The 14,137-nt window shown below is 31.8% G+C and overlaps 1 protein-coding gene across 1 annotated transcript; it reads right to left on the minus strand.

Moving 5' to 3' along the window:
• Positions 1-1,726: 1,726 nt before the first annotated feature.
• LOC114417339 (replication factor C subunit 1-like) lies at positions 1,727-12,190 on the minus strand. The gene is made up of 22 exons (XM_028382502.1): positions 12,075-12,190; positions 11,830-11,925; positions 10,658-11,101; positions 10,515-10,582; positions 10,218-10,293; positions 10,057-10,118; positions 9,822-9,970; positions 9,508-9,638; positions 9,211-9,399; positions 9,001-9,122; positions 8,715-8,922; positions 7,470-7,523; positions 7,115-7,284; positions 5,262-5,352; positions 4,635-4,816; positions 4,498-4,537; positions 3,490-3,614; positions 3,010-3,082; positions 2,815-2,907; positions 2,483-2,729; positions 2,352-2,405; positions 1,727-2,241 (listed from the first exon to the last, which is right to left on the minus strand). The coding sequence occupies exons 1-22, from the start codon at positions 12,075-12,077 to the stop codon at positions 2,102-2,104; spliced, it is 2,817 nt and encodes a 938-aa protein (XP_028238303.1). The 5' UTR covers positions 12,078-12,190; the 3' UTR covers positions 1,727-2,101.
• Between the last annotated feature and the right edge of the window lie 1,947 nt (positions 12,191-14,137).

The following is a 14,137-nucleotide window of genomic DNA, read 5'->3' on the forward strand; positions in this document are numbered from 1 at the left end:
ATAAAATGAGTGTTTTAATTTTGGTACCTATAATTATTTTCTTCATTCCACTAAAATTTAAAATTATTGTGAATTTTAGTTTTGGTCCCATAGGGGCTAAATTGATATACTCGTCAGTTTTTATCACAATTTCTCCCCATTTTTTTATTTATAATTTTCACATACAAAAATAATGTCCAATCATTAAAACTCAACATCATAGCTATAAAGTCTGTTAGTCAATGATTGCGATCCTAACAATACAAATAAAAACAAAAAATGGCCAAGTTTTAAAGTATTTTAAAAATATATATTTCATTTAATATCATCCATGTGCTTTTATATGTTTCTAATTTATTAGATGAACATTAAAAATAATAAATATGTTTACCTAAAAAAAATTATTTATCATTTATTATTACTATTATAATTATTATCATCTCTAGATTGGTCACTCGTGTGGAGGAGTTTCTAAGATGAGTCGACAAGTCACTTTCCTAATTTTTGACCTCACAACAACCACATATAGCCCACGCAGATTTGGATCTTCTAACACAATGCAATTCATAAAGTGATGAAGAAGATGCAGAATTATAATGGTTGGTGAGTGATATCACAAGGCATTTAATGAATAAATGATAATTCACTCAGTTTTCTCATCAACTATTTGCAGTTATATATTTTAGTCGATAGTGTACCCTCAATTTAGAACATCCGAATCTTGGGGGAAGGTGTTTGGAAGGCTTCCCCTTAGTTAGGGAGAGTAATTATATATAAAAATAAAAACAAAAAAAAAATCATGTACTAATAATATAAAATAGTATGATAAATTTACATTTTTTTATAATAATTAGCTTAAAAGTTAGAAATAATAATTTGCAAGTTTATGATTAGATGACACTCAATGAGGATCTGGCTCATTGGGTGTGGAGGTAATTATTTTCCACAAGATTTCTTTTTTTTACATGATATATATAACATTTATTTTTTGCCCCCATAAAACATTTTTCTTTAAATGAATATAGAGTTATAAGAGATAAAAAAAAAAGAATAGATTGATATTAATTTTATTACTTTATCTTTCCGATTTTTTATAGTATTCACAATGAAAAAAAATCATATAATATTTTTAAAATATAAAAATGTGTAAAGAAAAATTATAATTTATACAAATATAGGTATTTTAGTTTTTTTCCTACATATTGTGCATTTTGTAGAAGCTTGTAATTATTTTTTCTTTGAAAATATTATAATTTTATTTTCTCCCCACTAGAAAAAATTTTAGGATCAGACAGTCTGTAAAATTGTATAAAAAATGTATGCTGATATAAAATATAAATAAATTTTAATTAATTTTATCTCTTTTATTTAATTGAAACTGTATTTTCAATAAATTTCTATTGATATCAAGTTTAAATGAGAGTCAAATTAAAAAAAAATATTTTCTAAATAAGATTAATAAAATTAAATAATACTCCACTAATAGATACTTTTAATTGGCATGAATTTGTTTTCTTGTATTCGAATCAGACGGAATACTTTTTTTCTAAAAAATAACCGGATTTTGCTGATAAATTTCATGAGTTTCAAGTCTAAAAATAAACTTGTATACATTTGATATCACTTTTAAGATAATTATGATAAAAATCAACAAAATTACGAATGATTTGTGATTAGATAATATTATAAAATTACATTTGTTATCAATAGACTATTTTTTAAATTTCATTTTTGCTACAATTAAACATTTCCTCAAAAAAGAAAAAATTGTAAAATCTTTCACTTATTTACAATCAATTCATTCAATTTCCCCCCTTTTGAGTATGCAACATTACTCATCCAGGCAGCATCATATCCTTGCAGAATATCAGGGAATAAAGGAGTAACAACTCAATCCAGGAATTCTTCAAAACATAGCATGCAAAGTTCTAATTCCTAACGTAGACACATCATCTAAATTCAAAAAACAGAGGGCCACCATAAGTAATCATCCATGTCCTCCTTGGAAAATTTACTAAAGTCAACCCTAAAATTTGTGAAGGCACAATTACGTAAAGAGCGGGGTTCTATACAATTCCTCCAAATAGTGGTTCCGGAGAAAGGCACATTGTTTAATATTTCTTCACCATTTTCTTTTTGCAGTAGTCTTTGGAGCTTGAGCAACCTTCTTCCCAGATGCAGAAGCACCTTTACCTCTACCACCCGATGTCTTCTTGGAACTTGAATTTCCCGTTCCCTTCAGTTCCAACTGAATTTGCGTGGCTACATGCACGAATATAGATCAAAAATCAATGATGCTCATCTATTTAAAAGGATAAATCACCAGAAAGCCCAATCAATCAACATGCTAATGGCATATGATGACCACCTACCCTTTGAATTATAGCTTTGAAGTTCTGATTGCAGCTTCTCACCCTTGGTGCCCTCTAAAGCATCATAAAAAGAAAATTGTAAAAGCAATCAATTAATATAAAAGAATAATAATTAAAACCACATAACTTACCCAACTCTTCATTATCAGAGCTGTTCTCTTCTTCGCTCTCGTCTAAGGTGTCACCTTCACCTTTTTCCACTTCTTCACCAGCTGGTTCCAGAATAGCAGCAATACGCTTCTTAGGGACCTTTTTTACCCCTGGAAGAGTGATTAGATCTGCAACTCGAACAACCCGAGATGAGCTTTGCTCTTTGTATGCTTTTGTCAAGGCTGACTTAACGGCAGGCTGTATGCCATCTAGTGGATTAGGATGACCCTGATTCATATAATATCAAAAAATTAACCACACTTTGAGAACAGTTTGTAGTAAACACAACATAAAAATAATATAGTCAAGGAACCTTGAATTTTGATAACTCTACTATAGTATCAAAATCTTCTTGACTGATAGAGTATGTATTCATCAATTCCACAACTTGCTGAACTGCTTCAGCCTGATCATTTCAAAAAGGGCAATGAGATTCAATCAAGTTCAGCATTTCAGCTTTAAACATTTGGTATGTTTAAAACTAAAGAACACGTGTACTTCAACCAACCTTAGGCAGGGTTCGCAGGGGCTCTGTCATTTCTTTAAGAAGAAGAGTAAGGTATTCCATGCGAATGGTATCCCTGCAACCATTTAATGAAACATGATTATAATGAGTCTACTAGACATCGTTGTAATGGAGATCTAGGCTACCAAAAGTCTACTGGACATGTAATTTCCAAAACATAATACATAAGCACATCATACCATTCTCAAATTATCCCATATTTGTAGTACATAAAACAGAAGAGCCTAAGCTAAGATTGACAATTTAACACATGAAAATCAATAACATATTGACAGACAAATTCAAAGGGTTGGAGCTGCACTTGATTTCTATCCAAAATCTAACCAAAATCATCAAGGTTTACAAATAATTTGCAAGTATTGACAGAAGCATTCAGCAAGTAGCCAGATGAAATTAAACTCCCTGAATTAGATGCATGAGAGAAGATGCAAACTGAAGGTAAAATATTGAATTCATATTTACCTTCCCGAACTAGATTCACGAGAAGCAAGAATGTGAACATGAAGATCATCCAAAAGCCTTAGGTTTTTTCCCATTGTTGAGTTCTTTCCCAGCCACCCACCAAACCGGTTGAAATTTCGTTCTCCCTGCAGATATAATGCAAGTTGTGATACAAAACTAAAAACAGAATCAGATGAGTTCAATGAAAAAGACAGTAGAAAAAAAATAGGAAAACCCACAAAAGCCCACCATGCTGCACACATATGACAACTACAATTTGTGATGTAAAATCATCCATGACTCTACCTAAATGTTTTAGGTGAAGATATTCCAAACAGTTTTAACGGTTTTATATCTCTAACTAGTATCTAAATCGGGGGGGGGGGGGGGGGGGGATGCAATGAAACCAAGTCAGAAGTCCAGCCCATAATGAGATTAATACAAGGGCATATAGTACATGTAAATTTAAGAATCACTGATGCAAGATTTTCCTGTACCCTTAGTTGTCAATCTTGTATAGTGGTGAGCATTGTGTAGTGACCAACTCTGAACACTATAATAGATAGCAGGATAGCCACTACTGTGATATTTCTTTTATACAATTCATATGATTTATTAATTAATAGCATATACATATAAATGCTCAATGAGAGTCTTAGAATGTGGGTTTGGGCCTAACTCAACCCAAAAAGTTAGCTCATAGGATGAGGGTTGCCTCTCACTTAAAACCTCTCAAAACAACGTGGTGTTAAGGGCAAACATGAGATTTGATATTTCCTCTTTGTAGCAGTGCTATAGCACTGCAAACCCAGTTTTATGGGCTATAAATATTAAAAACAGATGACACCCGTGAATGAAAATGCACCCCTATCCATGTCACAGCTGATGGCTGCTCTGCCACACACCGCTGCAAAAATGTGCCATTGATAACTATGCTCGCTCCTAAAGCCCAAAATAAAGTGGCAGAGAGAAGGGGGCAGGGTGGGAAGGACATATTGCAATAGCCTGAACAAGACAAACTATTTTTACCTGTTCAAGTATTTCCCTTTGCCCATGTAACAATGATGCACTGAAACAAAGATGAGAAAGAGAGGATGAACAACTAGGTGGAACAAAATCTAAAAATGAAATATTTTATTTTCCAGAGCACTAACAAGGCTACATACGGAATTATGCTTGTAGCAAGGGAACTAGTTTGAGAGAGCTGCCACTGTCTATATCTGCGAATCTGTACATTCACTATATCCCCATCAGCAATAGACTCAGCAGCACGGGCAATCAGGTTCATGCGTTTTATGCCACTATCATCCTTACCAGCCAAGCTTGGTCTATAATTAATATAATTTTCCTGCCATGCATAATGCCATAAAGAATAGTTATATGAAGAATATTTGAAATAAATCGTATAATTCAAGTTTGCAGCATTCTAGAATAAGATTGTGCAAGGATCAATTTTACCTTGGGCAGTTTTCAGATATATTTTCAATATAGTCAATTCTAACATCTAATTGGTATATCAAATGATATTGATATCTAATACCCATTTCATTTTTAACCAAAATCAACTTTAATCAATCATTCTTTATTTTTTGCTAACAAAATGTGGTTAGTACAAATATATATGGCTAACTTAATAAAAACATGTGAAGTCAAATTTGATTAATCAAAGTTGAATTAGGTTAATGCAAGTGGTATCCACACCATTAAGTACCAATTTCATCATGGAATGGCCTTCAAAGATAATAATTCCAAACAACCTAAATTGAAAAAAAAAATGGAATGAATCTAAGAACCTGGATAATAAGAGGAACAAGATCAGGATCACTCATGCTGAGATTTATCCTCTCATCCATTTTCAACTTCCCAGCATTAAAACCAAAAAGCCTACAAGATAAGAGAAGTTATCATGAAATTAAATTCAGCCACAACCTTCTGGACTGATAATGCTTCAGATTGCAAAGGATAAAATCATAGCCATGCACAGCCCCACTGAATCACTGATGAAATGCCAACAAATCCACAGATCTACAACTTATAAAGTATAAGCCTTATAAATGTCATCACATTCACACTTGGATCAGAGCAAACTAGAGAAAAAGAACATAATAAATAGCAGTTACAAATCAACAGTTGAAATGAGAAGTTGGGATCCTTAAACTGGCTACTTGAAAATATAATCATTCCAAGGTGGACATAGTTGATAATAACAAGTGTTAACTGGAACAAAAAAGATAGTTAAGAAAACCACATTTTATAAAGAACGATGTTTATAGAATAAAATCCAACTGTTTGCCAGAGACCATATCAATTCGGTTCTCATTCCAAACAAATTTTTTCTTAACCCCTCAGTACCAATTGAAAGTCCATACTGTCTCCAATTGAGTCCCGAATTTCCTTTGAAAGTCACAGTGGCAGATCCAGAAAATTTTCTAAGTGGGGGCAAGAAATAGTTTATACAAACGAAAAAAATGCTTAAATGATTTGGTCTCTATTTTAAAATAGAGACATTTAGCCTCCAATTTTGCAAAATCTTCGATTTTGGTCATTTAGTCAAACTAAAAGTGTCGACTATTAAGAGATTAACATTGATTATGATATGGATCACACAAATAATCTTGTGTCACATCACTAAATTTCGGTCTCATCTGATTAATCTCTTACCAATCAATATTTTGGAAGGACCAAAATCGCAAATTTTACAAAAGTGAAAACTAAATGTCTCTATTTAAAATAGAGGGATTAAAACTGTAATTTTTCAAAAATATGAGGACTAAATGTCTCTATTTTAAAATAAAGAGACCAAATTTATGGATTTTAAAAAATAGGGGGACCAAAAATTGCATTTAAGCCAAAGAAAAATATCACAAGCTTTTATAAAATACATAATGTCATGACAAATAAAATCCAAAATACTTAAGTTTCTACAAATTATAATTGTCATGTATGTATTTTTATACTTTGAAAATGTTCTACGATTTTTTTTCATTTTCAATACTATATAAAATGAAAAGAATAAAGTAATAAAAGTAGTATCAATTTATTCACTTTATTTTATTTCTTATATTTTTTTATTATGCATATACATTTGGAAAAAAATCTTATGGGCGCAATTGCCCCCACAACCCAATACGTGCATCCGCCATTGCATGGTCACGTACAGAATTTTTCAGTACCACTTGTACTACTTTGATCAGATTATTAATAATATATATATTTTGTGCCTTCCAAAAAAAGAACGTACAGAATTTTTCAGAAAAATCTAGCTAAGAATTTGTTGATATTTGATACCGAGCATGTTTCTGGGGGAATAAAATACTATTATTTTAGTCCTTTACAAAAGCTCATTAGAATTGCAATGCCATGAATGAAGGCATGCAATATTCAATTATAGCCACATCATTGATTTTTACTTCTAAATATCAGAATAATCTGATAACACTAAACAGATCACCGAGGGTCCAATGCCAATAAATAAATTCAACAGTTTGAAAGGGGGAGAAAAATTGAATGGAAAGTAAGCAACCACAATATTAAGAATAAAGATACAACTCACAACAATGTAAGCCAAACAAGCAATTAGAAATTTAGAATTAACATATATGACAAGTTTAAAGATTAGTTCAGAGATATAATATAAATATTATACTTATCAACAGCTGTGAATGGTGAAATGTCTTCATCTTTTGCATTGGTAAGAAAGCGCTGCCTAATATCATCATAGTTGATAACTGACATAGAGAGGCTCATATACTGTAACTGGTTTAGTGCCATTCGCATATCTCCATTAACTCTTTCTGCTAGTTCCTCAAGTGCAATCTGAAACAACCATAGTGAACAATTCAAGAAAATAGGTTAGTCAATATGAAGAAAATATTTTATAATTTGTAAGAAATGGATATAAAGGATTCAAGTAATTTTGTACCCTCAAAGTCCACACAATTAATTAAAGTTAAAAATCTGCACAAAATAAGATGGAACTTCATAAGTTATAAAGAAATCACCTCGTTAACTTGAAGTCTTTCAGCCTTTGAAACATCCATCAACCTCTTTGCCATCTTGCATAAATAAAATATTAAGTTCAAAACTCTCGATCCTTAGCATATTTGTTTTAACATGCAAAGGAAATTATGAGAAACTAAAGCTAAATGTTGTCAGATAGACTTGGCTGACTTGAAGGGTATGCAGACTACATAAAAAACTAAGTCAATCAGATCCTCATATATGATGGATCACATGTCAGTGATGTCACTGAACAGTAATAAAAATCACTTTCGGGATCTAAAGAATTTGTTATTCAGATTATACACCCCATCTGTCAGAGGGGAAGGGGAATAAAATGGGATAACCTGCAACATATCATTACATTAAAAAATTAACAACCAGCAATCCTTGCTTCCCTCCCCAAATCAATTAAATGATTTCTACAGTAGAAGCAACATACGACACTTAATAGAGTTTTATTTGGCCGGAGGTACTTCATTTACTATCCAAATTACCATAAGAATTCCCTAATTTTACTTCCCTTTTATAAAGGTTAGATTCCCTTTCCCTTCTCTCTTTTTTTCTCCTTTACCATGAAAATAAATCTTCACTTTTTGTATTGTCTTCTACCTATTCTTTATCCATCTGGCTACACATAATCTTTGTTGGAATATGAAGTCAAATATTTATATTCAACCAAGGAGCTAGATTAAAACATGGGAGTTTAGAAAATATATATACTTTCTCCGATAATAAGTTATAAGACAAAAAAAAACAATGGAGGTTCATATTTGGAATTATAAATTAAAAGTTATAGCATTCAAGAACATGGTAAATCCAATAAAAGAAAGCACATATTTAAAAAATGTGTGAGCTTATGTATAAAGCTTGTTCCCGTTCCATAGTAATGTAAAATAATGTGGTCTTGAAAGAGACAAGGATTATTGCATGGTTAGAAGTCCAGTATTAATTAGCCTTGATGAAAAGGGTATTTCCAATTTTCCATCTCCCAGAAGTCCAAGCAATATAAGATGCATTTGTTCAAGTAAATGGCAAAGTCAACTCTAATATTACGAACATAAATAACCAAAAATCAGTGAAAAGACGGTATGCCTAATGTTTTCACAAGCTAAATAAACAACACTGGAACAAATGCATATGGTTCAGTTCAAAAGAGAGCAACAAAAGGACCTAATCAAAATAAAGATTTTAAATTAAAGTAAAAGAGAAACAATAACTTTTTTTAATAATAAACAAAGAAAGACCTGTTGCTTTGTAGGCTTCCGAAAACTTAGAAGCAAACAGTAGTTCACAAGGCTTTTCAGTTTCTGGCTGTAACGGTCATTGCAAATGCAGATAATAGGAATTTTTGATATCTTGATGCTAGCAATAAGATCAGCAACACCACCCCTGTCACCAGCTGACATCCCATCAACCTCATCCATAATAAGCACAGATTTGTAATGCTTTGACCTGAAATTTTTACAATTATAGAGATTTAACAAGGTGCATTATGGACACACAAATTACATATTATGATGAAAGACCAACCGTTCCATATTAACACCAATGGCCTCGTTGGTTACAAGTTCCTTAACGGAATTTGTTTTGCTTCCACTAATTCCTTTTTCAATTTTGCTATCAGCTTTTCCACGGCTGTCACTAGCATTTACCTTCAATGCATGTATGGATGCAGGTGAGAGAAATTAGATGGCAAAATACCTTTTCCAAACATATAAATTTAACAAGAAATATTTCCACCTCTATGGCTTGGAAACCAAGCTCCTGGCAGACCAACTTTGCTGAAGTTGTTTTTCCTATACCAGGAGTTCCACTTAACAAGACAGCTTTTTTCAAACCAGAGTCATTTTGCTTTTTTCCCTGCTTTTTGTTACCAGTGTCCAAAAAATGCTCATTCCAAGCTTTCAACCAATTACGAAGCTGTAAAACCTGTACACCATTACATTTAAGAAAGTGAAAACTGATTATTCTAATTCAGGTATATATAAAAACAAAATATAACCATCAAAATATGATAATGAAGACTAGTGATTATACAAGTGACTGATTCCCTATGATATCCTTTGGATCTTTAGGTCGATATTTTTCTGTCCACATCGAAGAAGACTGAACAGTAGTAGCAGTTTTCGGCTTGGCTTGTTTAGAAGGTGAGCGTGAAGACAGAGGGACTGCATTTGTCGATAAAGGAATGCAACTCAGAACATAAACAAACAAATAACCTTTGATTGTAATAAATAATTTTAAGAGCTGTTGCTAATTCATGAATATCGAAAAACAAGGATAATTAAAAGCACAACCAAGCAATGCAGAAGAAAATAGAAGGCACCAAGCATACACTTATTAGGGCTTACCCTTAACTTGTGATTTCGGAGAAACTTTTGACTGGGATGCTACTGCAACAGCCTTGTTCACAAGTTTCTTGTCTTCTTGTGAAGAAGCTTTTGCAGGTTTTGAGGCACGAATCATATCAAACAATCCATCCTCTGTGAGGAAGGAAGTTCTATATAAAGAAAGAGAAATATGCAACATAAGTGGTAGTACAATGTAGAAACTCTTAAAATACTTTGTAAATATAACAACGCTGACCCTAGCTCTTTGGCTTTTTCAGACTTCCGTCCCCCAATATCTTCGTCACATAACAGATAATTCTGCAAACAAAGGATGTTAATCACAAACTGATCCAGTGACACGGCCACCATGGCTTTTATGTAAATTCAATTACAATTGAATAAAAAGCCTTATCTAACCGTTTTCTTGCTGACTGATCCAGTGACACGGCCACCATGGCGTTTAATCAAATCTTCTGCTTCTTCTCGTTCCAAACTGTAAAATATGCAAAATAAAAATATATAAAGACTCAAATTAGTGAAATGTGATATATAGGGCTAAACATTCAAAAATAAAAAGAGAACCAAAACAATAACAAAAAAAATGGGGTAGGGGCCAGGAGGGATAAAAGATGAGGAATGAATAAACTGCAAGCCAAGTTCTGAATCATGTCAAGAAAAATATGTGAAATCTATATCAAATATAGAATTAAATACCTGTCCAGTGTTCCACTGATCACAAAAGTCAAGCCAGCTAAACAGTCAGGAGCACCTTCAGGGACTTCCTGACACACAAAAGAAGTTTCAATGCATTGGCCAAAAAAAAAATCTATAGATCCATAGGCTTCATAAATTTGAACCTTTTCTCCTTTGTGTGGAGGATCTTTTCTTTCTCCAAAATTCATGAATCCACCCCTACCACCCCCTCTACCTCTCCCACCAGTTGATCGCCCCGGTGCTCCTCTTCCACCACCACCACCACCCCTTCCAGCAGATTTAGCAGCAGACACAGCATCTTTGTCATCATCTTCATCACTTTCTTCCAAAACTGCAGATTTCTTTGGAATCCCCCTACCTGATCCACTCTTCAATTTTTTTGTTGGAGTGGTGTCAGCTAACTTCTTTTTATTAGTGGGCAAGACAGAGTCATCTCCATCGTCTTCATGAATTTCCTCACTGTCCTTCGCATTCTTTCTTTTAGCAGGGAGCTCCTGCTTTTCTTTCTCATCTTTCCCCTTTTGCTTGTTCGAATTAAAATATTTGCTAGTTATCCTCCTCCCTGAACTTTCCTGACCTCCAGCCACCTGAAAGAGGAGAAAAAAAATCAATTTTTCTCCTTTCCACTTAAAAAATTTTCATACATTCAATTACCCTACTATCCCTAAGCCCTAACAATTAGTTCCTTGAATTGCAAATCACTTGATGAAAAAACCATTTAACTAGAACCTATCTAGTTATGACTCAGCCAAATTACTAAAAATTCACAATATTTAGTTGAAAAACAAAAACCACACCAAAATGGCAAGCAACAACTGAAGGAGTTTCCTTTAATCCATTAGTTGTACAAGCAAACAAACCCTCAACAGAAATTATCCCAAAACGACATATTTTTTTTAGAGTGATAAAAGTTCAGGTGAGCTGGATCCTGGGGACTCACCAAGGTCAGGGCAAGCCTCAAGGCCCAAGGAGCACTTACAGAGGTACTTATACATTACCCACCAACAAGATCCACAGTGGGAATCAAACGATATGAACTCGTTCCTTACCAACTGGACCAACCTTTGTTGGTCCCAAAACGACATATTGTTTCAGAGGGCAATGTAAAAAACAAATTCTCACATTCTTCAAATTTCAATCTTTTTACCACCCATGCCCAAACCGTTAAACCATTGAATACAGAAACTAAACCTACACTCTAACTACACAGGAACAATGCATTTAAAAAAATTGGATAAATAAATAAACAAATCATCATCGTGAACTACTTAAAAATAAAATAAAATAGAATAAAATAAATAACAGCAAAAGCCACCGTTTTCTCGGACTGGGGTTTATCGGAAGAAGGCTTGGAAGAAGCGGCATTGTTGCCCTTGTCATGTGTTTTCATGAACCACTTCCTTATATCACTCTATAATTCGAAAAAAGAAAAAAGAAAATTAGGTAACGAATTTGAAAGCATGAAGGAAGATAGATAATCGAAATGAGCGAAATAACGGTATTTAAGAAAAAGCGAAGAGAAGAGAGAAGAAGAAAGAAGAAAGAAGAACCCTAACTTACCATTTTTGCGTTGAGGCGGGAGAACAGAGAAACTCTGCTCCAACAAGCTGAACGAGTGTGTGTTGTGTTGTGACCGAAAACCTCTATTATTAATTAATTAATTACTAAATTCAGTTTGCTTTGAAAGGAACACTGGAAAATCGTATATGATCGACTTGCTTAGTGAGTAACTTTTTTATTTTCAATTTTTAAATATTTAGTCAAATATTATAGTAAGTTGATACCTCCTTAAATGAAAAAATTATTCGTTTTGATATAAAGTCAAATATTAAAAAAATATAGTATTGAAATAATTGCTTTTCAATATTAAAAAATATTAAAGTTTCTTTCATAGAATAAAGACTAAAAACACATTATTATCGTTTGTTCAAATTTTTTTTATATAGTGAACATCAAATACAAATTTTCTCATTTAAAAATTATTTTCAAATGTTTATTTTTAAAACATATATAAAATAAAGATTTATTTTAGAAAAATAATAATTATTCAAATATGTGTTATGGTTGATGTTTATTTATTTCTATACTAGCATATTTTTAGAAACTAAAAGTAAATAACATTTATTTTTCTTGAAAAATAATAATTGAAAGATAGATTAATTTAAAAATCATATTTTAAAAGATTAAAATATATTTGAATTAATTTTTAAAAAAAATGAAATTTAACTTAAAAATAAAATTTCATTATACTATTTTTTTAACATAATAACTTTTTATGTTGTAAGAATATTTAAATTTTAAAAGGAAACTCCTCCCTATTGAGATTAGTGGGGATGTTTTTTCATTTATATTTTTCGTTTCATATTTATTAAAGTTTACACAAAGAAGAGTGAAAACAAAATAAAATAAAATAAAAGTAATAGTAAATTATCTTTAATGATGTCTGCATAATTTTCTTAAAACAATAAATAAATAAATAAAATATTTCACAAACTAATCTATCTTTCTTAATTTCTTTTCAAATAAATTGTAAAAAAATTGTAAATTTTATTCTATCTCCTCCACCTATTTTCACAAATACAATCACCATTACCCAAAATGTATTGATAAACTATTCATTTTCAGTTTTTCACGGTGGAGCAGTAAAAAAATTGCTACTTTTATTATTTCAATTAGATAATCATTCAACACAAATTTTGACCCATTTGATATCCATTGTGTACAAAATTTTCTTAAGTCAGTGATAACCAAATACCATGAACAAAATTAATTTCTAATTCAATTTTTAATCCACGAATTAGAAAACACTCATGCTATTTAACCTAAGGAAAAAAATATATCAATCATCCTCTCCTATTTCCACCTATATAATACAAGTTTGATTTCCCGTTTAATTTGTTGCCACGTGAATTTCAAGACAAATCTAACCGTCCAACACAAATTGAACAAAATAAAAAGGGATGTAAATGCTTTTGTAAATGTCATTTTGCTACCAACTTGCGTTTGAAACAAATTACACAAGCATGCATACTCACAATCATTACACAGAATGTATTCCATAAAACTTTTCATTTTCACGGTGGGATTAGCTTTACTCTCGGGTAAAATAAATTTGTTGATCTCAAATCAAACTATAATGTTTTTAGTAGAGCAATTTACTAAACTAACTAATAAGATAAAAGCAATTAAATATATAATTATTATGAGGTCAAGTTAAAACTTTGATCCGTATACATTATGTTTATTTTCCCCATACGAAAAATGTTATTGACTTGGTACTTACACCGGAAAATATTTTCAAATGAATCCGTATTGCTTTCATCTTCTTAACACTTCACCATTTTTCATTCCACGTGACTAACAAATTATGATGTAATTCTAGTTTGTAATTATATTTAAATAGTTGTGTCGGATCAGTTTTTGGTCACTACATATAATATTAATTTTCAATTTCATCCCTAACAAAACAAATAAATCAAATCAACCCCTAATCACTCTCACAATACCAAATAAAATGGATTAATTTCGGTTATCTTATTCCTTAGCAGTTCTTCTATTTTATAGTACTTTCAAGTTTCTAACAAGTTCACTCTTTTTGAAGACCAACATGTATAAACAAACAC

The sequence above is a fragment of the Glycine soja genome, chromosome 6 (genome assembly GCF_004193775.1).
Source record: "Glycine soja cultivar W05 chromosome 6, ASM419377v2, whole genome shotgun sequence".
Taxonomy (NCBI): Eukaryota; Viridiplantae; Streptophyta; class Magnoliopsida; order Fabales; family Fabaceae; genus Glycine; species Glycine soja.

Coding starts and splice junctions, on each gene's coding strand:
- LOC114417339 (XM_028382502.1), bottom strand. Junction 3,083..3,489: donor CGTGAATCTAGTTCGGGAAG/GTAAATATGAAT, acceptor AAATGGTTGCAG/GGATACCATTCGCATGGAAT. Junction 2,242..2,351: donor TCAAAGCTATAATTCAAAGG/GTAGGTGGTCAT, acceptor TCGTGCATGTAG/CCACGCAAATTCAGTTGGAA.